General features: G+C 45.5%; 1 protein-coding gene across 4 annotated transcripts in view; it reads left to right on the top strand.

Annotated features, from left to right (window-relative positions):
- vps13b (vacuolar protein sorting 13 homolog B) overlaps nucleotides 1-22500 on the top strand; it is a 449591-nt gene that overhangs the window by 368478 nt on the left and 58613 nt on the right. For all 4 annotated transcript variants that reach the window (XM_080427213.1, XM_080427214.1, XM_080427212.1 and 1 more), the window contains exon 46: nucleotides 2231-2392. In XM_080427213.1, the coding sequence (XP_080283339.1) occupies nucleotides 2231-2392 (162 nt within the window). The remainder of the gene's footprint in view (nucleotides 1-2230; nucleotides 2393-22500) is intronic.

Below are 22500 nucleotides of genomic sequence, written 5' to 3'. Positions count from 1 at the left end.
GTCATGTGTGCATACAGATAGGGAGGGGTGTGGAGGAGAGATCCCACCAGGGCCCAAGAGCCTCTGGAAGGGGCTGAAGCGATATGCAAGCACACACACACACACACACACACACACACACACACACACACACACACACACACACACACACACACACACACACACACACACACACACACACACACACACACACACACACACGCACCACACGCACGCACGAGCACACACACACACACACACACACACACACACACACACACACACACACACACACACACACACACACACACACACACACACACAATGTACATACAAACACTCATACATACACTCATGCATGCACCCCCCCCTCTATCCCTCTCTCCCTCTCTCACTCACACACACACACACACACACACACACACACACACACACACACACACACACACACACACACACACACACACACACACACACACACACACACACACACACACACACACACACAATGTACAATGTACATACAAACACTCATACATACACTCATGCATGCACCCCCCCCTCTATCCCTCTCTCCCTCTCTCACACACACACACACACACACACACACACACACACACACACACACTCACATACGCACTTGGTCATCCTCTTTTAAAAATGTGCGTGCTTGAACGTGTGTGTGTGTGTGTGAGAGAGAGAGATAAATAGAGAGAGAGAGAGAGAGAACTTTAGCGTGATTTAACTTTTGCATGAGCAAGATTTGACGCACCGGCCTCTCCCTGCTAACCCAATGTTTCCACTAGCAGGCCAATGTGCTCGCCGCCCCTTGCATGCAAGGTGACGCACGGGTGGACAGCACCTCTTGTTGGTCTTGCATGACTCGCGTTATTCTGCGGAGCCCTCTCAGTGGCCCATGGCTGTAGATGGGCCAGCTTCCACCGTGCTGTTCTATCCTGACAAACCACACGCTTGTACAATACATTCATGACTCTTACTAACAGGAATGCTTGCTTTTTCAGCCCAAGCTGAACCTAAATTACCGAACAAAACACACACACCCGTGCGCACACACACACACGCACATGTGCGTATAGAATTTGAAACTTTGAGGTTTGACATTTTCAGGCCCGTTTATCACCGAACGAGGAAAACATTAAGCCGCTTGAGAAAGAGATGTAACTGTAATCGGAGTTGATTTGAAAGAGTCCAGGGTCTGCTCAGAAGAGAGGCCTCCTCAAAGTTTTTTTTTGTGTGGAATCGGGGGATCGATTTGGCCATGTAGCCTTGCCAGAGCTGCTCCAACCTGGACGGATGTCAGGCTTTGATATGATTCACACCCAAAAACCACCATTGAGGTTGGGGTGATGTCACTCATCCTGCCCTCCCACGGATGTGACTGCTGCCCACAAAGATCTGCACTTATTAGATATGGATTGCACATAATAGCACTGACAAACGCATGTGTGCACAGCAGGGTTTCCCCCCAGCGAGAGCCCCTGAGATGGGGAGACACACACCATAAATGTATGGAGTGAGTTCATATCCTGTGTGTGTGTGTGTGTGTGTGTGTGTGTGTGTGTGTGTGTGTGTGTGTGTGTGTGTGTGTGCGTGTGCGTGTGTGTGTTAAATCAACTCTTAATTAACTCTTCATTTGGGTAAAACTTTAAACTCCCAGACTAAATGAACGCGGGGGATTTTACAGTTTAGCCAACCAACAACATGTTTTCTATTCATTGCACTAGTACTGTATCTCTTTTTGTAACACCAATTTCAATGCCTTAGCTGACCAAAGTCCACCAGGGGTCTATACTAGGCCCCCTCCTTTTTTCTCTTCTACACCAAATATAGGGAATAGGGATGCTGGGGTTCATGTGGTTAAAATCCTCAGGTGAGCTCTGAGTGTGCTTCCCTGGCTTATAGTCAGAAATACATCCTCAATCCTAATTTATCCATTTGTAGCAGACAGGTGCGTTGGTGGAGTAGCTGCATGAGATGCCTGAAGAAGGTCTCTGACTGAAATGTTACATATTTGGCACATTTGAATAAACAGTTTATTCTTTATTGAGCAAGTGAAGGCGGTGTGCGGGTGTCTAGAACTGAGAGTGGCGGCTATTTTCGACAAATGTTCGCCCCCAGAATGTGGACACTAGGGTTCAATGATTAAATGAACACACAGGAGTTTACAGTGTACCCTCTAAAGTCAAGTCATCTTCTGATGAAGCTTCCCTCCCCTTGTCTTGTGCGTTAGAATGGGAACCATGAAGCTGAAGACATGCTGTTCAGCCACTATGTGATCTGTAACGACACCCACGAGACGCTGCGCTTCGGCCAGGTGGACACCGATGAGAACGTGCTGCTGGCCAGTCTCCACAGCCACCAGTACAGCTGGAGATCCCACAAGTCCCCGCAGGTACGGAAGTACACACACGCACATTACACACACACACACCCCCACACACACACACACACACACACACACACACACACACACACACACACACACACACACACACACACACACACACACACACACACACACACACACACACAAGCCTACTCACACGCAGACAAATACACCCTAGACGTTGCAAAACTACTGATGGCCCCCAGCCCTGTGGTTTTGGTTTGAGCTGGAATAGTCATACACAAACGTGCGTGCGTATGTACACCACACACACGCACGCACGCGTGGACGCACAGTCGCACACACACACACACACACACACACACACACACACACACACACACACACACACACACACACACACACACACACACGTATGTACATACATACAGTACATAAATACTGTACATAGTATAGACAGAATAAAACATTTATTATATGTACACACAGGAATGCATGCATAAGAAATTAAAGCACACTCTTGCATAAACAGAGCAAACACCCACATAATGTACACACACACAGTATACATGAATACACATACAGGATACACACATACAGTGTGGCATGTGTAAACGCACACACACACACACACACACACACACACACACACACACACACACACACAAACACAGAAGAGCAGTGGTATACACGTGCATGTACAGTACATACAAGACCTGAGCACATATACTGTGTACACACACACACACACACACACACACACACACACACACACACACACAACATCATCAGAGTCCAGCCACTATCTGTGTGTCTCTGTCAGCGCTCTCTGACAGTGCCCTGACAGCATTGTTAAGGAAGATTGATTATATTTAACCCTTCGTGGTTTTGGGGTTGAGCGGAGGGTGGGCTGGCGATCAGTGGCATGTGTGTGAGTATGTGTGTTTGGTGAGCACATGTTTCAAGGCCCCCACGTGTTCCGAAGCCAGTGTGAGAAAGTGGAGCTTGAGAAAAGACATGGCCATAATTGCTCACAGTAAGTCAGTAAGTCAAGTCGTATTAATCATCGATCACAGTTAATCTGTGCTCTTACCTCACTCTCGGACACACATACACACACACACACTCGCTCTCTTCCTGACACACACACACTTACTCACACACGCAGACACACTCCCAGACGAAGAGGTGATCTGGCGTATTGTAACTGTGAATACCACATTTCACTTTACAACTGAGTCAGAATGACCTCTAGTGTTCGGGGACAGTTCTGGATGAGAAACTGTCCGAACGGGCCAGATGTCATCATCATCTGCGAGGAATGTGATTCCAGGATGGTTTTGTCATGTGTTATTCCACCATGTATCTGTGGTATGAAATATGTGTTCTCAACATGAACATGATTTGCGATACTAGATAATAAGAAAGGAGCGCGACTGCCAAGGACTAAGCGGTTAAAACTCGTTGAGCTGGGTGATAAAATTCCTGTTGATGTGTCAGCCTCCTAGCTAATTGTAGCACACATACCTAATTGCATTTGAATGGGTTATGAAAATAGTGAAAGCGATAAGAAAAAGAGGTCGTATTTCTGTAACGGTAACTCGGTCCTGTGCGTGTGTTTTTATAGCTATCGGGGAATCAGTGTCCAGGGCGGCTTCTAAGTGGTTCTCCTGTTTGACTAAAGTCCCATGATGCCTTGTGGTGTCATATAAGCAACACAGAACGTCATGAAGACCCATTCCGTAGAACTCCACCCTCCTCATCATCACCCATTATCGCCTCTCTTCCCTCCTTCCATCATTGAACCTTGACTCAATCATTCAATCATAAGTGTCACCACTCAACTGCCCTCATCTCTTCTCCTTGCCATTTTTTTATCTCCCTGTTCCTTTAACTACTATCACAAAGCTGTCCCCTAGTCTGCTGTTAGGTTAGCACCTCCATCAACACAACCTAATTTTTCCCCTGACCCAAGATCTCTCCATGTAGCTGTTGAATCCAGCAGGTTGGCAGTCGTAAACAATTGCTTGACTGCACCGGGGAGAAAAAGACACCATTTGGATTTGCTTTAGGTGACATGATGAAGTCACATGCATAACATCGACTCTTTGTCCTCGTTCTTTGATGGTTGAATAATGGTGCAAAAAAAGAAAACAACGATTCAATGCTGTGCGAATGTGGTCCCAGCGCTGCTCACATGAACAATGAATTTCCACCATGTCATGACATCGGTATCTAATTCCCTTCATATTGGTTCTCGTCCTTGACTCCCCAACTCGCCCCCCCAGACCATGTCCCAGGTTCAACTCTCCCTCTCATGCTCCTCCAGCTTCTTCAAGTCAGAACCCAACCCTGTCCCTTTCCCCCTCACATGATTCCACCATCAGCTTCCCAACACAATGTGAAACCCCCCCACAGTAAACTCTCTTAGCTCCAGACCCAAGTGAGGACCAGTCTCTCACTCTGAGTGTATGCTGCTGATGCTGATGTAAACACATTAGTCTCTGTCATACACTGTGGGGACCCGCCAAACGCAGACCCATGACCCATGCAGACTCCTCCTGACCCACAGCTTAAGAAATATACCAGGACATGATTTCCCTGACAGTAGAAGTTGTTTTGCTTGGCTTTTTCTTTTCACTTCTCTCTTCATTTTCCCAGTGCGTTGTCCCTTACCTCTACTAGCCCAATGAGCTCAGTGGACCTGGGCAGAGTGGCCTCTGGCCTTTATGCTTCTGAAAATATGCTTTATGCTTCTTGTAGATTGGCTGTTGGCATACAACACCGTCCTATGACGATGTATAAATCAGGCTTTACTGGGTTCTGGGTTCTTCCTCCAAGACACTCCAGCAACATCTGTAGAGATCAACACCAGCCCAGCTCTGTCCCTGTCCCCTTCTTCATCCCTCTATTCCAGAGTTCAACTGCGCTGGCTGAGCTCATTAGCCCATGTCTGGCTTGTCCTGCCTTTGGCCTTCCTGCCTGCGTCTTGCTGTCTAGGGGCCTGGCTGGAAAGGCAACCGTGTCCTGTTCCTCTTTGTTACACCCCAGTAAATGCAGTCCTCTCACCGGAGCTTGTGGCCTTGTCTTACCTCAGTAGCCCGGCTCGTTCTTTCTGCTCATTTTCTACTCCCCACGCTCTCAGTTAAATCTGGGGGTTAATTTAACCCTGAGAGTCACATTGACTCTCTGAATTTAGCTGTAGTCTCGTTTAGTTCAGTTCAGAATGTAAATCCTCCCGTGCCTTGTCCCTGACCTTCAGCCACTCACTCACTTCATCCGTGGATCGGTCACTGAGCTCGGTTTCAACCCTCGGCCCCCTCTCCCTCTTCAGAACCGCAGTCACTGACTCTGTGCACGGGTTGAGCTCATGCACAGTGAGCTCACTCTCAGCTTCACTCTCACTCTTTTGAATTTCCACTCTTTCCCTCCCTCCTAGAATCCATCCCCTTCTTTTCGGCTGTCCGGTCCATTTATCGGACCTGGCCGTGACATTAATGATCACCTCCTCCTCCCTCCCACCTGGTATACACTGTATACTGTATACTGTATGCTTTGTGCATGTTACCACACACAACATAGCACAGCCCTCACCTTCTGTATGGTTCATGGTCATAGTCTTGTCTGGGAGGCCTGGGGCCTGTCTTGGAAGGCAGACCAATACGTCTGACCTCATGACTGTGGTATTTTGTGTGTGTGTGTGTGTGTGTGTGTGTGTGTGTGTGTGTGTGTGTGTGTGTGTGTGTGTGTGTGTGTGTGTGTGTGTGTGTGTGTGTGTGTGTGTGTGTGTGTGTGTGTGTGTGTGTGTGTGTGTGTGTGTCATTTCAATGGTCCCTCAGGCAGATACGCAGACACACGCAAACAAACACACTGACACACAAGCATGCGGCTGCACAGCTTAAATGCAGAGGGCTGATCCCGAGGCACTGATGATAGCTGCTGTGAACTGATTAATTAAATTAAACACTCTGGATTTTACTGTGCAGGTCCCCTGAGCTCTAGTTGGACGTTGGCTGGCTCACAGCAAACGGGGGGTGGGGGGGGGGTGGAGAAAGCAGGGTTGGAGGGATGGAGAGAACGGGGACATGCAAGGGTTTAATCAGGAAGGAGAGAGACAGCCAAAAGGCAGCGGGAGATGAGGAGAAGGGACCAGGGGACGAGGACAGTCCAGGGGTTCATGTGGATGACCGGAGTAAGGACGGGAACCTTTAAGCGTGATTTATATTTGGTTGTGCGCCATTGTCGTGCACTGAAAATAGCCGATCTACAAGCTCACAATGCGGCACATTGCGACGCATTGTGAGCTTATAGATCGGCCATTTTTGGTGTGCGACACGGCGGAAATCAGCCGTAAGTGTCCATTCTCTCTGAGCTTAGCCAGGGGAGATGTCACTGCTGTGACATCACAGCCAGAAACATTTCAACTTTTCTTTCTCTCTCTCTCTCTCTTTCTCCAACCCCAATCTCTGTTCTCAGGCCATAATCCACGGCCAAGTCGTTGAGGGAATATATAGGAGCCAGCAGTATGTTATCATCACATGTTTCGTTGTTACATGAGCATACATACATAGAGGGAGGACAGGAAGACAGAGGGAGAAAAAGAGTTCCTACTAAATGAACAGGCCTGTTGTTGTTCAATTTGAGCTAAAACAGGAAGGCACATGTGGGATCCTGACCAATCTCCAGCGCGTGTGTGTGTCGGAGAGTGCATCGGGTCATGGATGTGTGTGCATGCGTGTGTGTGTGTGTGTGTGTGTGTGTGTGTGTGTGTGTGTGTGTGTGTGTGTGTGTGCGTGTGCGTGTGTGTGAGTGTGTGAGAGAGACAGACAAGTGCTTAATGTGTGTGACGGTGAACAGCCTCCGGAGTGTGTGTCCCACCGTGTTGACATACCTCCGAATATCTGTCACTTCTCTCAGAAGAGCGTTCAGCTGCAGTGTTTGCACAGTGAAATGCACACCTCCGTTAAAGTTATACAATGCAGAATCCCAAATAACGATTTTTAGCAACCTCTGCTGGTCACTACCGTCACTGCATACAATTTCCGTAATCCTCGATTACCCAGAATTCCATTTGTTTTCACCGGAAGCCGGAAGCGTTTCAAAAAGCGATCTTTTAATTGTTTTATACTATCTACGGATCGTTTCTCTTAGCCAGTGGAGCATTAGTTACCATGAGCTGTGCTTTCTTTTTCTGTTCTTTTTCGATCTTCAAATCCTACATTCTCTTAACATCAGCGTGAGGTTCCTTTTTGCTATTACCGCGGTAGTTCCTGGCCAAACAGGAAACCGTTGCGGTAGTTCCTGGGGACGTCGGCCACGACGTCATGACGTTGGCCAGGAACGTCATTTCCCCGGGAATGTCCCCCCAGTCCACTTTCAATAGAAAATATATAAATAAAAGGCTTCCGGGGGTGAAATTCATGGAGTGGGTGTTGTGAAACTTTTGCCGCTGACAAAAGATATACAATTTAACTTTAGTTTTGTTGAAAACGTTACCTAGTATTACTTTAAGGTCGCTCTCTCTGTCTCTCTGTCCGTCTCCATTTTTCTCTCTCTCCCCATCTCTCTTACTGCTGTCAATCATCATCATGGAACGCAATAAATGGCCCGATTGAGGCAGTCACGTTTCCCTGAGCCCACTTTCTGCTAAACCACGATCGCATTCATATTCACACATGGCGCGCGTGCACACGCTCACACGCATTCTGCACCATGGCACCATGTTTCTGAAGGCCGGGACTGCATCAGGCCGCCCAGCCTTTCTGTTTCTGGATCAGCATGCCAGCACACCCCGGCCATTCACCAGCCTGGGTGATGGCTGCTCTGGGACCTGCTGCAATATACACAAGGACATACACACGTGCGAGCGTGCACACACACACACACACACACACACACACACACACACACACACACACACACACACACACACACACACACACACTCATCATTGCATGACTTGGTTACTGAGGACACCAGGGACCAACCATCACCCCAAAACACACACACACAAACACACACACACACACGCACGCACGCGCGCGCACGCACGCACGCACGCACGCACGCACGCACGCACGCACGCACGCACACTCACACGCATCATTCCATGACCTGGTTACTGAGGACACCAGGGACCAACCATCACCCCAACATACGCACACACTCACACACACACACCCACGCCGTCCCCACCCTGCTGTTTTTCAGGACTCTGGCGTGTGGTGTGTTGCGGTGTGGATGGTTGAAATATCTGGCTGCTGGGTCGGTGCAGGATACAGCCAGGCTGATGGAAATCCCTGTGGTTAGCGTGGTTACGGGGGAGTGAGGGGCGTAGAAGCCTCCTGGATTTGGGAAGGACATTTTAAGTGCCTACAAGGAATATTCATAATATGAATAAATTGTAATTTACTTCAGCAGAAGGCATTGAGAGCTCTCTGTTTGTGCGTGCGTGTGCTAGCGAGTGTGTGTGGACGTACGCGCATGTACCGTAGGCCCATACAGTATGTGTGTGTATGGTTCCCGAGGGTACAGTGCTGGAGATAGCAGCCCAGGACTATTAGTTTGTGGTTAGATTGGCTGTGTTGTTGGAAGCAGGCATGACAGGGAGGTATTTATGTGTGCGTGCACGTGATGGCGTGCTTGCGTGCTTGCGTGCGTGCGTGCGTGCGCGTGTGTGTGTGTGTGTGTGTGTGTGTGTGTGTGTGACTGCGTGCGTGCGTATGTGCATGTGTGCTCAAGTATGTTAGTGTCTCTGTTTTTACGAGTGTGTGTGTGTGTGTATGAGTGAGAGAGAGCACAAGTGCGTGCGTGCGTGCGTGCGTGCGTGCGTGCGTGCGTGCGTGCGTGCGTGCGTGCGTGCGTGCGTGCGTGCGTGCGTGCGTGCGTGCGTGCGTGCGTGCGTGCGTGCGTGCGTGCGTGCGTGCGTGCGTGCGTGCGTGCGTGCGTGCGTGCGTGCACATCTCTATACTGAGCCCATACACTGTCCACAGTTAATGGGAACAGACTGTAAGGAATCAATCAGTACTACAGGTACTATATTTAATAGTCTTCCTGTTGCTTTTATGCTTCAGGCACTTTGTTCTTAACATACAGTATTATGTATGCCCTTCTGATGATTATCAGCTAGTGAATGAATGGATATCTTGCCTTTTAATCAGCGGCATTAAAGCCACAATCCATACTTGATGAATCTCACAGGGCACATACATTTTTCCTTAACCCTAATGTTAACCACAGGCTTTCATTTAAAAAAACAAACCTGCCCTTCTCTTTAATCCATGTTGAAATCGCCCCCTTACTGTATGTTACAGTAATGCAACACACGAAAACCACAAACACTGTCTCTTACAGTTTTTTCTTTCTAACTATGCTACTGTAAAATGTACTACTTGGTTTTGCCTCTGACAAGTGAACTTGCCTTCACCTTTAAAACAGGGGCTCTTAAACCTTTTCAGCTTCTGATACAAATGAACTAAATGTAGCTTTACACTGGGACCTCGGCTCTTTAAAATGAATGCTATTGTCATGTGAGGATTCACTTGAAACTGTCCCATGGCTCACTCTTGGTCCTGACCTAGTGTTTAAGAAACACTAAACAAAAATGCAATGCCATGGTCTTAAACCCTAAGGGAGTTATTAGCTACAGGCAGGTTAACCTACAGTATGCAATGATTGATCAGAGAGATTCACAGACACACAGAGAGAGAGAGAGAGAGAGAGAGAGAGAGACTGATGAAAGAATATGCTGTCTATTTCAATCCCAGGAGAAAACCTACACTTGCTGTGTTTCTTCAATGCTGGGCTGGGCGCTTGAGGAAATGAGACATTTTCAACGGGTCGGTCCTTGAGGACATTACCAGAGGAAGAGTTTGGGTGTGGGGTGGGGGGGTGATAAGTGAAAATTCTGTGTCATAAAGCAAAGGTTAAATATTGGCCACTCATCCAGGCTTCCATATCAATGATGTATTGTGTGCAAGCTCACTTAAATGTTCCTCCTAGCAACATGGCAACGCATTTGTTTTCTTGGATTAACTTGAACGATTGATACTGAAAAGATGTTCCCACACGTTAAGAGAGTCATTAAAAGTCCATTGACGTGCAATCACAGAGAGAGAGAAAGCTATTTATTCTGTGTTATCACTGTCTTTATCAGCTGCTGGCAGATCCTGTTCGTGGTCCGATACGTCTTCTTCACCCTAACTTGTGCAATAATGTAAAAACTAAATGCACCCTTGGTAATGATTAACCTACAGCCTTCGACAACCTGAAGGCCAGATATTTGACTGCATGTGGAATCACTGCAACGGAAGATGTGCTGTCACTATGGCAACGAGATACAAATGGCATATGAGTCAGTTGAGTGACTTGCTCAGATGCTCATCATCATCATTCTAGCTCCTCGGTTTGGGATCCTGACAAATATAATAGTCATAAACAGGCAGGGTTACAGTCAATCGCTCAGTCACGGACTCTGTTGGATCTAGTCCACATCGCTGTTTGTCCATGGTGCGTGAGTGTCGAGTGAAGAGAACTTGAGCTTCTTAAGGCAACGTGCCTCGGAGAATAATACCGTAATGAAAAATCCCTCATGTAATTATTAAAGGAATGCCTGTGTCAAGTCAGAGGTTAGTACATTGGCTGTCTGATGACTTTTAGGTGCTGGTCAACTGAACAGCTGCCAGACAGCGCTGGCTGATGGAGTGACAGCACCGGCTTCCAGGTTTCACCCTCGCCTTCTGTCTCCATGCTTATTCGTCATTTCATACCTCCTCTGAACGGCGGAGAGAGGGAGTGGTGGGACGACAATGAGATAGACACAGAGTTAACCCATTCAATCCGGGAAAGCATCTGTGTCATTATGAGCTTGTAGATCTGCTATTTTTGCAAGTCTTTGAATATATATTTTTTTAAAGCGAACATTTGTAACTCAAATCTTTGCTTTCTGGTGGGGGTTCCTGGAACAAAATATTTTGAGATGAGGGCCAAACATGAGTTTAAAAAATAAATAAAAACTGTTTGGATTTAGAAGACATTTGTAGAATCCCCAGAAGCAAAGATTAGAGTTAAAAATGTTCGCTTTAAAAAACATATATACAAAAAAATTGCAGATCTACAAGCTCGTAGATCTGCTATTTTTGAATAGCCCAAAGTATAAAATAATGGTTATAGCTAAAAAATATCTAAAATGACACATATATGCATTCCTGGATTGAATGGGTTAACAAGAAAGAGAGGCTTTCCGTGTGCATGTGTTTGCGTCTGTCTTAGTGTGCATGTATCCACACCATTTTATAGCCGTTTACTCCCTCTGTCTAGCAGCACCATTCATGGAGTGTCAGCAGATATAGAGTCGTTTGTGGAGATGTATGTATGTATGACGCTGGACAGGTCTGACACGCTTCCATAATGATTTACACACACACACACACACACACACACACACACACACACACACACACACACACACACACACACACACACACACACACACACACACACACACACACACAACCTCATTGGTAGTTCCTTGACATACTTTTTCAGGACTTTGATGCGTTGGCCCTAACATGTTCTCTAGACCTCAAATATGACAACAAATCCTATTATCTCCTCAGGCAGACCTGAACACAAGTGTTCTATAGATTGTACACCCAACCAGCAGTCCCCAGGTATACTGCCTCATCACTCTTGAACTCCTCAGACCTCAGTAGTCAATCCCACAACATCTAGACCATTGGTTCTCAAAGTGGGGTAGTTAATATTTAGCGTCACTATCATTTTAACCACTTTAACCATATTTTATACTTTGGCTATATTTAAAAATAGCAGCTATACAAGCTCATGAGCTTGTAGATCTGCAATTGTTTTTAAATCCCTGGCACAAACTATTTTTGAGTTGGGGGGGGGGGGGGGGGTCCGCAGCCAAATACAAAATGTCATTTTGGGGGTCCTTGACATGAAAAAGTTTGAGAACCACTGATTCTAGACCCTGCATAACCCCAATGTTCTCCATACGACACCCTTTGGACACCACCCCTACAGGAAGATGAGTTCAGGCTCACACTGCGCCAGGTCAATATTATGTTCAGGCTCACACTGGACCAGGCCCAATATTCAGTTTGTGAGAAAATGGCAACATCCTCTCATTCACTCATTTTGTTAACAAGTTGGTGTGGGAAGGAAGCCATTTCCATCAGCATAGCGCGCTGACGGGCTTGATCTGTGATTAATAGGATGAGCTTCTAAGAGCCCAGAGCCTTCCAGCCTACCTTATAATGCAATTAATCCCAAAAAGCCATTGGTAACTTAATATGGCCAATAAAGTTTAAGATCAATTTGTGCTTGTATAACCATGGGAGCCATTGTGTTTTTCGCAACCCCACCATTGGGTCCCAATTCAACATTTTGGAAAACAATGTACTACATTCCCTTGCACACTCCGCTCGGCTCGGCAGCCAAGGGTTTCATGAGAAGTACATCGAATGCCAAAGTTAGAACAATTTCTTTTTTTATAGCGCCGTGCAGCTAAATCCTACTCATCGCTAAACCCCTGTGTTTAGAGCAGTTTGTTTTCTCACTCTCCCTGACATGCTGTGGGATTTTATTATGATTCCGTGGTGTATATCTGACAAGCCGACCGTCTATTATGATTCTGCGTGTGTTTATATATCTGAGTAATTCCTCTCTGTGTGTAGTTTGTCCCAGAGGAAGCTCCCTCACTGACATGAGGAGATTAATGTAATTATCATGTTGATGAGGACTGAGCTGCTCCAATCTGATGTTTGTTTTTCTATGTAAATCCCTTCAAACACAGCAATGTGTGAGCAGTTAAAGAAACACGCTTTTATCTGCTCCAACAAGGCCAAGGCCTGGCCTTGAAATGTGTACATTTACTCTCCAGCAGTGGGTCCTACGCTGTGGGTTGGGATCCCAAATGGGCCACAAAAAGCGTTTTCTGGTGGGGCTCTCCACATGGTATGTTATGGTTGGATGAGTTTGAGTTGCCTTAAGTTGTGACAATGTGTTTTCTACGTAGGTTGAGGTTCCAGTGTGAAAGAGTTTATGAACTCCTGCTGTACGGTAATGTCAAATTGCAGAAGGAGGGCTTTCTTTGCAGATATTGTTTTAGATAGTTTACTGTAAAGACTCACAGGAAAGGTGGGAGACGGGATGATCTGCAACCAATTGTGAGACAACCTCAATCCCAGAGTGTCGTGAGTTGGTGATATTCTAACTGTCTGTCTGAGCCACAAGGACATCCAATGTTTTTCTTCTCAATAAAGATCATACAGGTCAAAATGCCTATTGTTATTGGGATTAATATGAACCATATTACGTACAAAGCACGGCCACAGAAGTCACAAGTTCAAGCATATTCAAACTCTTGTCGCGCAAATTCCTTCTAAAGCGGCTTTTACAGTATCGTTGAAAATGAATCTGGAGGTGGAAGCTTTACGATTTATCTCAAGTGTTCCATTTGAAAATGCTGTATCCCATATCTCCCTCCTGGAAATATCGGATATACATTACATTACATTACAGTCATTTAGCAGACGCTTTTATCCAAAGCGACTTACAATAAGTGTATTCAACATAGGTAGGGAACGAAAACTACTAATCACCAGAAGTCTTTAGTGCATTTTCTGCATAAACAAGCAACCAAGAGTATACCTAGCGCTAAGGTAAAAGTGCAATATATCAGCTACCTATTTCCTTAAACAGATGAGACAAAATAGCTAAATCAAATGAGCATGAGCTAAAACAAATAAGTATATCGACTAAACAAGATCCAATAAACAATCCAATAATCCAATAAACAATACAGCAATAGAAAACAAGCGTTCGTACAACTAGTTAACAACAAGTAGGTCAGGCAGAGAGGAAGGGTAGTGTTTCCTGAAGAGGTGAGTTTTCAGCCTGCGGCGAAATATGGGCAGTGACTCTGCTGTCCTAACATCAGTGGGAAGTTCATTCCACCACTGTGGGGCCAGAACAGAAAAGAGTCGTGACCGTGTGGATCGGCCAGAAGGACCCTTGAGTGACGAGGCAATCAGTCGCCCCGAGGTGGCAGACCGAAGTGGTCGGGCAGGGGTGTAGGCATCGACCATAGCCCGGAGGTAGGAAGGAGCTGTTCCTTTCACTGCCCTATAGGCTAGCACCAGGGTTTTGAACTGGATGCGAGCCGCTACGGGGAGCCAGTGTAGAGAGCGGAGAAGGATGGTTGTGTGGGAGAACTTGGGGCGGTTGAACACCAGACGAGCCGCAGCTTTCTGAACAAGCTCCAGAGGTTTGATGGCAGATGCCGGAGCACCAGCAAGGAGGGAGTTGCAGTAGTCCAGGCGGGAGATGACGAGAGCCTGGATGAGCACCTGGGCTGCCTTCTCCGTGAGGAAGGGGCGAATCCTCCTGATGTTGTAGAGCAGGAATCTGCAGGACCTCGTCACTGATGCGATGTTTGCCGAGAACGTCAGTTGATCGTCCAGGGTCACACCCAGATTCTTTGCAGTCCGAGTTGAGGTCACCACAGCATTATCAATGGTGATGGCCATGTCTCGGTGCGGACAGCCCTTCCCCGGGAGGAACATCAGCTCGGTCTTGTCCAGGTTGAGCTTCAGGTGGTTTGTCGACATCCACTCCGAGATGTCAGCCAGACAAGCAGCAATGCGTGCCTCCACCTGGGTATCAGAGGGGGGAAATGAGAGGATTAGCTGGGTGTCATCGGCATAGCAGTGGTAGGAAAAGCCATGGGAGTGGATGACAGCACCCAGAGATGTAGTGTAGAGAGAGAAAAGAAGAGGACCCAGAACTGAGCCTTGGGGAACCCCAGTTGTGAGCCTGTGTGGTTCTGACACAGACCCTCTCAGCATCACCTGGTAGGAGCGACCCGTCAGGTAGGATGCAAACAGGGAGAGTGCAGAGCCTGAGACACCCATCCCCTCGAGGGTGGAGAGGAGGATCTGATGGTTCACCGTGTCGAACGCTGCAGACAGGTCCAGGAGTATCAGCACGGAGGAGAGAGAGTTCGCTCTAGCGGCATGGAGCGACTCCGTCACTGCCAGGAGGGCAGTCTCTGTCGAGTGACATATGAACTGCGCCAGGTCAATATATGATACAGGATATGATACTGAGCATAACCTTTACACTAGTATTCAGATGTAACTGCTGTAACCTGTTTAAGAGCAATTCAAGGAACCCATTTGGACGTTCATAAACATTATAGAGAGAGTGAAAACTGTCCTGAAGCTACAGGGTATATTAACTTTTTTTTTCATCCATTATATTTCTGGTAATATGGTTCATTTTATTGGCATTCCCCTTAAGGAACAGCTCACTGTAAATATTTCAACACCTCCAGGCAGGGCCAGCTCAGTTCATTAAGCCATTTTGTTTCCACTAAATGTAGCTTGGAGGATGTGTGTGTGTGTGTGTGCACGCTCGCACGCGTGCGTGTGTGTGTGTGTGTGTGTGTGTGTGTGTGTGTGTGTGTGTGTGTGTGTGTGTGTGTGTGTGTGTGTGTGTGTGTGTGTGTGTGTGTGTGTGTGTGTGTGTGATATCTTCCTTTCAAGTGTTGTCTCCATGCTGTGCTCCATGCTGCAACAGTGCTCCACCCACACTATTGCATGCTTCAAGTGCGCTACATACAGGTTATTGCGGGACGGTGTGGGACGTGTGGGACATTTCAGCACTCCGGCGATATTTGCGTTGGGTCCTAAAAGATTTAAGTTGGGTCCTGCAGGACCCCAATCCGAATGCAGGGCTCTAGTGTGCACGTTTTGTGTGTTTGTCTTTGAGTACTGTATGTGTTATCGGTGTGTACTGGTGCTTACACATTACTGCAGTACTTTATGTACTGTATGTACGGTTTGTGTGGGAGGGTCTATTGTTTAACACATTACCCGCCATGATATTTAACATCGTTTTCTATCCCCTTGCCAGCGTAATTACCTTAAATAGACGATCGTTGAAACGCCGTGGAAACCACGTTGTGTACAAAAAATATATATAATAACCCCCGTGAGTAGGCGGAGGGATCCGTGTATCCACTGGGACAATAACATTCGCAGCCATTTTGGGGGTATGGCCCGGTGAAAACGGCTGGTTTTCAATGCAAAAAAAAGAAACTGAGTTAGAAGTGTTTTTCTAAAAATCCCATTGTCCGGGTGGATGGATGTCTGTTTTTTTGGAATGACGTCACATCCGAATACTTCTTCTCTGAGTGACGATCGATCATTCCAAAGCTGTGTTAGAGCACCCCTTGTGGAATTTAAAAAAAATAAAAAAAATGATATTAGAACGCAGATCTGCATTCTTGGCGGGCAAGTGCACTAATTAAATTGAACGCAGATCTGCGTCTTTGGCGGGTAATGTGTTAAACCCTACTTCATTGACTGGGTTCCCAGGGCTCTATACTTGGTCTCCTCCTTTTTGCCTCTAAACCGAATCTCTTCACTGAAAATCTACAAATATAATTGCATGGTTTTAATAATATTTCTTGAGTCAAGCTTTCTCTTTTTTCAGGGAGTATTTTCTTTTCTTTTCAAATCAATACGTGCTTTAAAATGCATTAAAATACAAAAATAACATTACAAAGTATCTACACAATGATATTTTATGTGTTGGATTATTAAATCAAACAAACCACGTTATGTGTCTGAAAATGGTCAGCAGTAATGTCAAGTATACCATGAGTCATGTCAATGGGATAAACATGCCTGACCGTAGGTATGGTCCTTAAACCACATTAACCCTGACATCACTATTTTGGGAAAATGTTCAAAGAATTTAAATAATTCAAAAATAGCAGATCTACATGCGTATAACTCATTGCGATGTGACACGTTGTGAGCTTATTGATTGGCTATTTTTGCTATTTGCTATTTGACAAAGTATAGGTTTTAAGAGGTTAAACGCAGTTAGATATTTTATTTTATATTTCAAATCTTGTGTGGCTTATCTTATATACTGTAAGATATAAGTCCACTGCATCATGCATCTTTTCTCTATTGGTATTGCAAGCCACTGCAGTTTCAGCTCTTTCAAATTTTGTTTAAGGCAGATTACTTCTCACAACACACAACTGCTTCGAAGACTATTATATTTCTTGAGTCAGCTTACTGCTACTGTCAAGAGAACAAAATTGGAATTATTCTCTCAGAGTCCCATTTGGGACCAGAGCAAACGTTGTTCATTGTTCAAAGTTACATGCGTTGTATGTAAAAAGAAATAAAAAGTGGATACATCTCTATAATGCTGACTATGCACTGTGGTGCCCTGTGACCTTGTGCTTTTCAAACAACCTTACCAATACTCTACCAGTAGATGAGTGAAGGCAGCTGTATTGTGGTGATATGTTTTGTGCGTTCTGCTGAATATTTAGGCTACAGTGTTGTTTCGTTACACAATATACAATGCTGCGGTCGTGGGGTTATTGTACAGGCTTAACCCATGCTGCATTTGTCCTTTAGCCGAAGAACCTGTGGTTTCATTATAGTAAACCAAAGCTCTCTGTAGCGAAGTGCTATACTGCATTGTACATAGCGTTGTCAAACCAGTGGAGACATCCACATCAGTCATGTTGTCTGAGTTAGACTACAGTCAGCCCACAGCCTCTGGATGGGCTGAAGCTTAGTGACACTCTAATTGTGGTCACGGTTGGGGTGACCGAGGTCTCTTCTGGTCCTAATCTGTCTGTGATCAAGAACATGCCTTTCTTTTATGCGTATACAGTGTGTTTGTATGTGCATGCGTGCGAGCGTGCATGCCTGCCTGCCTGCTCGCATGCCTGCCTGCCCGCCTGCCTGCCTGCCTGTCTGTCTGTCTGTATGCATACTGTATGCATACTGTATGTGCATGCATACAGTACACACGCAAGATTTAGATTATATTGTACAATCTTGCATGTGTGTGCATTTGTGTGCAGTGCACATACATGTGTCTGTCTGCCTGCTGAAAACACTACTGTGTGGGCTGTGTTGTTTGTCTCCGTGTACAGTATCCATGCTAGCAGTCACTTTGCATTGTCCTATGCTTCCAGGAGCCTGGGGCAGGGTTTTGTTTTCCAGGGGATTATTGATTTTTCTTTTCATACTGGGACAAGGTCTCTGTCCTTCCGAGGGTCCTCGACCACTGACTCCCTCGCACCCCCGTGCGGTTTCCGCCCACCTCTCCTCCCAGACAGTGCGCCTTTTGTGTCAGCTCCCATCGTTCGACACAAGGCACTTGCCGCGTCTGTGTCTCCTGGAACCCTCGAGGCCCTGGCCGTCTCGGATGCCTCGGTAGAAACCGAAGGAGGAACTATGGAACCAATGTTAGTCAAGCATGAACCCCTTAACGTCTCGGCTGTGTGGACCGCGCGCCCGCACAATGCCTCCCCTTCTCTGTACCTTCTTCCAGCGCCCCCAAACCGCTTCTTAGACTTGCAAATCCGGACTTTGATGTCGCGCTCTCTCACTTCTTTTGTTTGGACGAGTCGGTCGCGGAGGAGAGGAGTGCTGCAGACAGCTGTTAAAAGCCACCATAATTCCCTCGTGTTACACTGGTTCGCCCTCGCTGCACTGGCAAGGATGCTGTTGTGTCTCTCGCTTCTCCACCCCTTTTCTTTTTTTTTGCTTGTTTCACTCATCACTCACTCTCGCTCTCTCTCCTCCCTGTTTGTCATCTCTTTCTACCACTCTCACTCACTCCTGCGCTATCACTCGATCTCTCTTTCTTTTCCCCCCCGAGCTCTCTTTGTCAGCCCATGTCTCTAGGGGACAAAGTATTCTGTGTTCCTTTTATTTTATTTTGTTGTCTGCGTGTAAACCTGTTTCTCATTTGTTAGGTGGCTGGCTCGCTCCCTGCTCCCAAAAGTCATTGCACCAGACAAGGCGAAGCTCTGTTCCCCATCCTCCCCTGCCTCCCTGCTGTCCAAATATTATGGATGGTGCATGTCTTCTTTTCCACCGTAGGGCTACAATGAGACTTGTCTGACAACCTCGGTGTTTACAAAATAAAAATATAAACCACTCAAAAATATTCAGCTAAGCTGCAAAATCGCCTCCTTTAGCAACAGGATTCAGAACATCTGGCATAAATGTAAGACTTCCATTAGGTGAAACATATCGACGTACAGTAGGTAATTAACCAACTAAGCCCTGGCAAAACATCTATGGCTGAATACATGTAATTGGTGCAGAGAGCTACCGTTGTGGTTCACTGTGTAGTGCACTACCTCTGCTGTATGGTTCCAATCTGCCATGACAGTCAGAGTGAGGAGGCCTGAAGGAATGGTAGTAATGGGCAGACGACCGCTGCGGCTTTGTCTGCAGCTCCGCCGAGGATCCAGGAACGCTGATTGCATCCTCACCGCGGACAGACACTTAATTTTGTTTTGTGTGCACCCCAGCACATTCCTCTAAGAGGACAGTAGACGGCTAGCGGTTACAGAGGCAGGAGTGACTCCTTCTGTCTGAGACCAGAGTGGGGGTGTTGAGGGCTTGTGTGAATGTACGTGTGTATCTGTCTGTCTGTGTGGTTTTCTGTCCGTGTCAGGGTTTCTGTACATACTCATGTGCGCAGGTGTGGGCATTGTGTGTAGATACTGTATACTCTACAGCTAGGGGTCTTCAACAGAGGGTCCGTGACCCCTAGGGGGTTCGCAGAGTTACTACAGCGGGGCCGCCAAATCTTGGTATGATTTTTTATTTACACTAACCACTTGAACTCTAGCATTCCTATTCTAGGGGGAACATTCACAGAAAATAGCCGATCTACAAGAAAATAGCCGATAGCAGAAAATAGACGATCCACACCTACGGCAAATGGGTTTCGTGTAGACTGGGAAAAAAAGTACAGAGTTTACTATTATTGAGGGTTTAAGTGGCTAAATGTCTGAAAATACACATGAACATGAATCCAACATATTAATAGAAAAGATAATGTGTAAAGAAAAATAAAAAAAACGAATTAATTGACACAACACGGATGAAACAAGTCTATGAAGCTATCTATGAAATCTACGAAAAAAGTTTAATCTGCAGCACAATTGTTTACAATATGTAGTGGGGGTCCCTGCTTCATCTCTCTCTCAGCTAAAGGGTCCTTGGCCTGAAAGAGATTGAAGACCCCTGCTCTACAGTATGTGCCCATGTGCCTATAAATGTGTGCGTTGACACTGACATTATCAAAGCAGACCGTGGAGTTTGCCATGTGTGTGGTTTAATTCCTGTCTATTAATCAGGAAACTAAGTCATTGTTTGTGTTATGGCTTACTGACAGCTCATCCTCTTTTACAGGAAACCTTGCTGGTAATGATTTTCTCCAAGGACTATAATTAGGCAACACACCAGCAGACATGACATCGTGTCCTTGACGGTATTCGGTTGGTTGATTGACTCACTGGATATATTTTACAGTTTGGGCGGGGAGATTTCGATATTCATAAAATGTCAGAATGTGTCAGACGCATGTTTGGGTTCTGCGTCTAGTTTCCATGGTAACGTACACATCTGCCAGGAGGTCACTGTTTCAAAAACAGGAAATTGTCACATGAGTATATCAGATAGGTACAGTGATTGGAGCTCTTCGTGTGTGATTGATCCTGTGATAAGATCTTAAAACGGTCTTAAACAGTCATTTGCAAAAAGGTCTCCTATTTTGACGTCATTGTCCTGAGCTTTTGATGTTTGATTCAGCAGGCAGGTGTTACTTGTTACATCTTGGTTAGTCACAATTTCAACACCGCCTTTGATTTTGAAAACATATCAAGCAAAAATGTCTTTTGTTCAACATTCAACAACACCCTCGACTGTCAGCTGTGAGGTATGTAAAGCAGGCCTGACCACCGCAATGCACGTAAGCCCTCTGGTGATATCGGTGTCTTACTAATGTACCATGTGTGATACTTGTCATGCTAGTCATGATATGCGTCATGCCTTTTGAATTGAAAACATTATGTCAGTGTTACATCTACAACTGTGGTCAAATAACTGTATTACGGTCAAGACTGTGCTCTTTGGCAGTGACTACTATGGTTGAGCATAATCGTCGCAGATGGGCAAAAACCTTGTATCTCCATATTTCATCGTTTTTCTTTTTTTCATACATGAATCCCCTATTTTATACGATTTACAATTTAGGCATTTCGCAGACGCTCTCATCTAGAGCGATTTACAAGTGCAAAATCTGAATAAGCAGAGTAAGCATGAGCTCTAGTAAGTTTTGAAAGATAAGATATAATGAAGCCAGGTTGAAAGTTGTTACGTCTGTGGTTCTTTTTTAAATATTTAACCAATGAAAAGTATTAACAAGAGCTTGTGACTAAATAATAACTACATTAGGTCCATTGAAACACATTGGAAAACCTTTTCCCATTTCATTATAAGAAAGCTTTTGAACATACAGTACAAGTTTTCTATCTGACAGCAACAATATCACAACCTATATTCAATATTGAAAAATACATTTAAATGCTAATAAGTTATTGGTAGTGAATGATTCTAGTTGTGGTCTTATCAGTTTCCTAGGATCGAATGCATGTAAATTACCTTTGAAAAAGGCCATAGAGGCAGAGTAAATCTTTATTTACTGTACATGTAATTCCAATTGTGGCTTGATTACTGTCCTTTAATCATATCAATAATTACGTCTAATAAGTCATAAGCAGATTGACTTTAACATTAACAATCTGGCGCCAGTATTGTGCTGTTCAAATTAAACTGGCCTTAATCACAGTCAGTCCCCTGGGATTGACAAGAAAGGTAAAACAGAGAGAGAGAGAGACCTTTGGGATTTGTGTGTGATCTGGGTGTTTCTGATGTTGTTCTGATGTTTCTGATAAGTTGTTCAGGACCAATTACAGAGGGTGTGTGTTGGGAGTTCTTTGGAAACATGACTAATGTATTGGAAAAAAGATTAGTGCTCTAATTTGCATACTTGGAACTAGTGAGTGTTTCCTTCATCATGAATCAGACTGATGACATTATGTCTTCACAGCCTTGAATCTAGACGATCGATCAAATCACATAATTTCAGATTACGAAACACCTCATTTTGAAAGGAAATAAGGTTTTGCTAGGTCATATTTTTTATATACCTTTTAATACTAACTAAGCAACTAATTTATGTTTTAAAGGTTGTTTCCCGGTCTTAAGTGTTTGTCTGACAGTGTTAGT

The sequence above is a fragment of the Gymnoscopelus braueri genome (assembly GCF_963280865.1).
Source record: "Gymnoscopelus braueri genome assembly, chromosome: 4".
NCBI classification, from domain to species: Eukaryota; Metazoa; Chordata; class Actinopteri; order Myctophiformes; family Myctophidae; genus Gymnoscopelus; species Gymnoscopelus braueri.
Note: the sequence above shows the minus strand (reverse complement) of the source record. Positions and strands in the feature narration are given on the sequence as shown.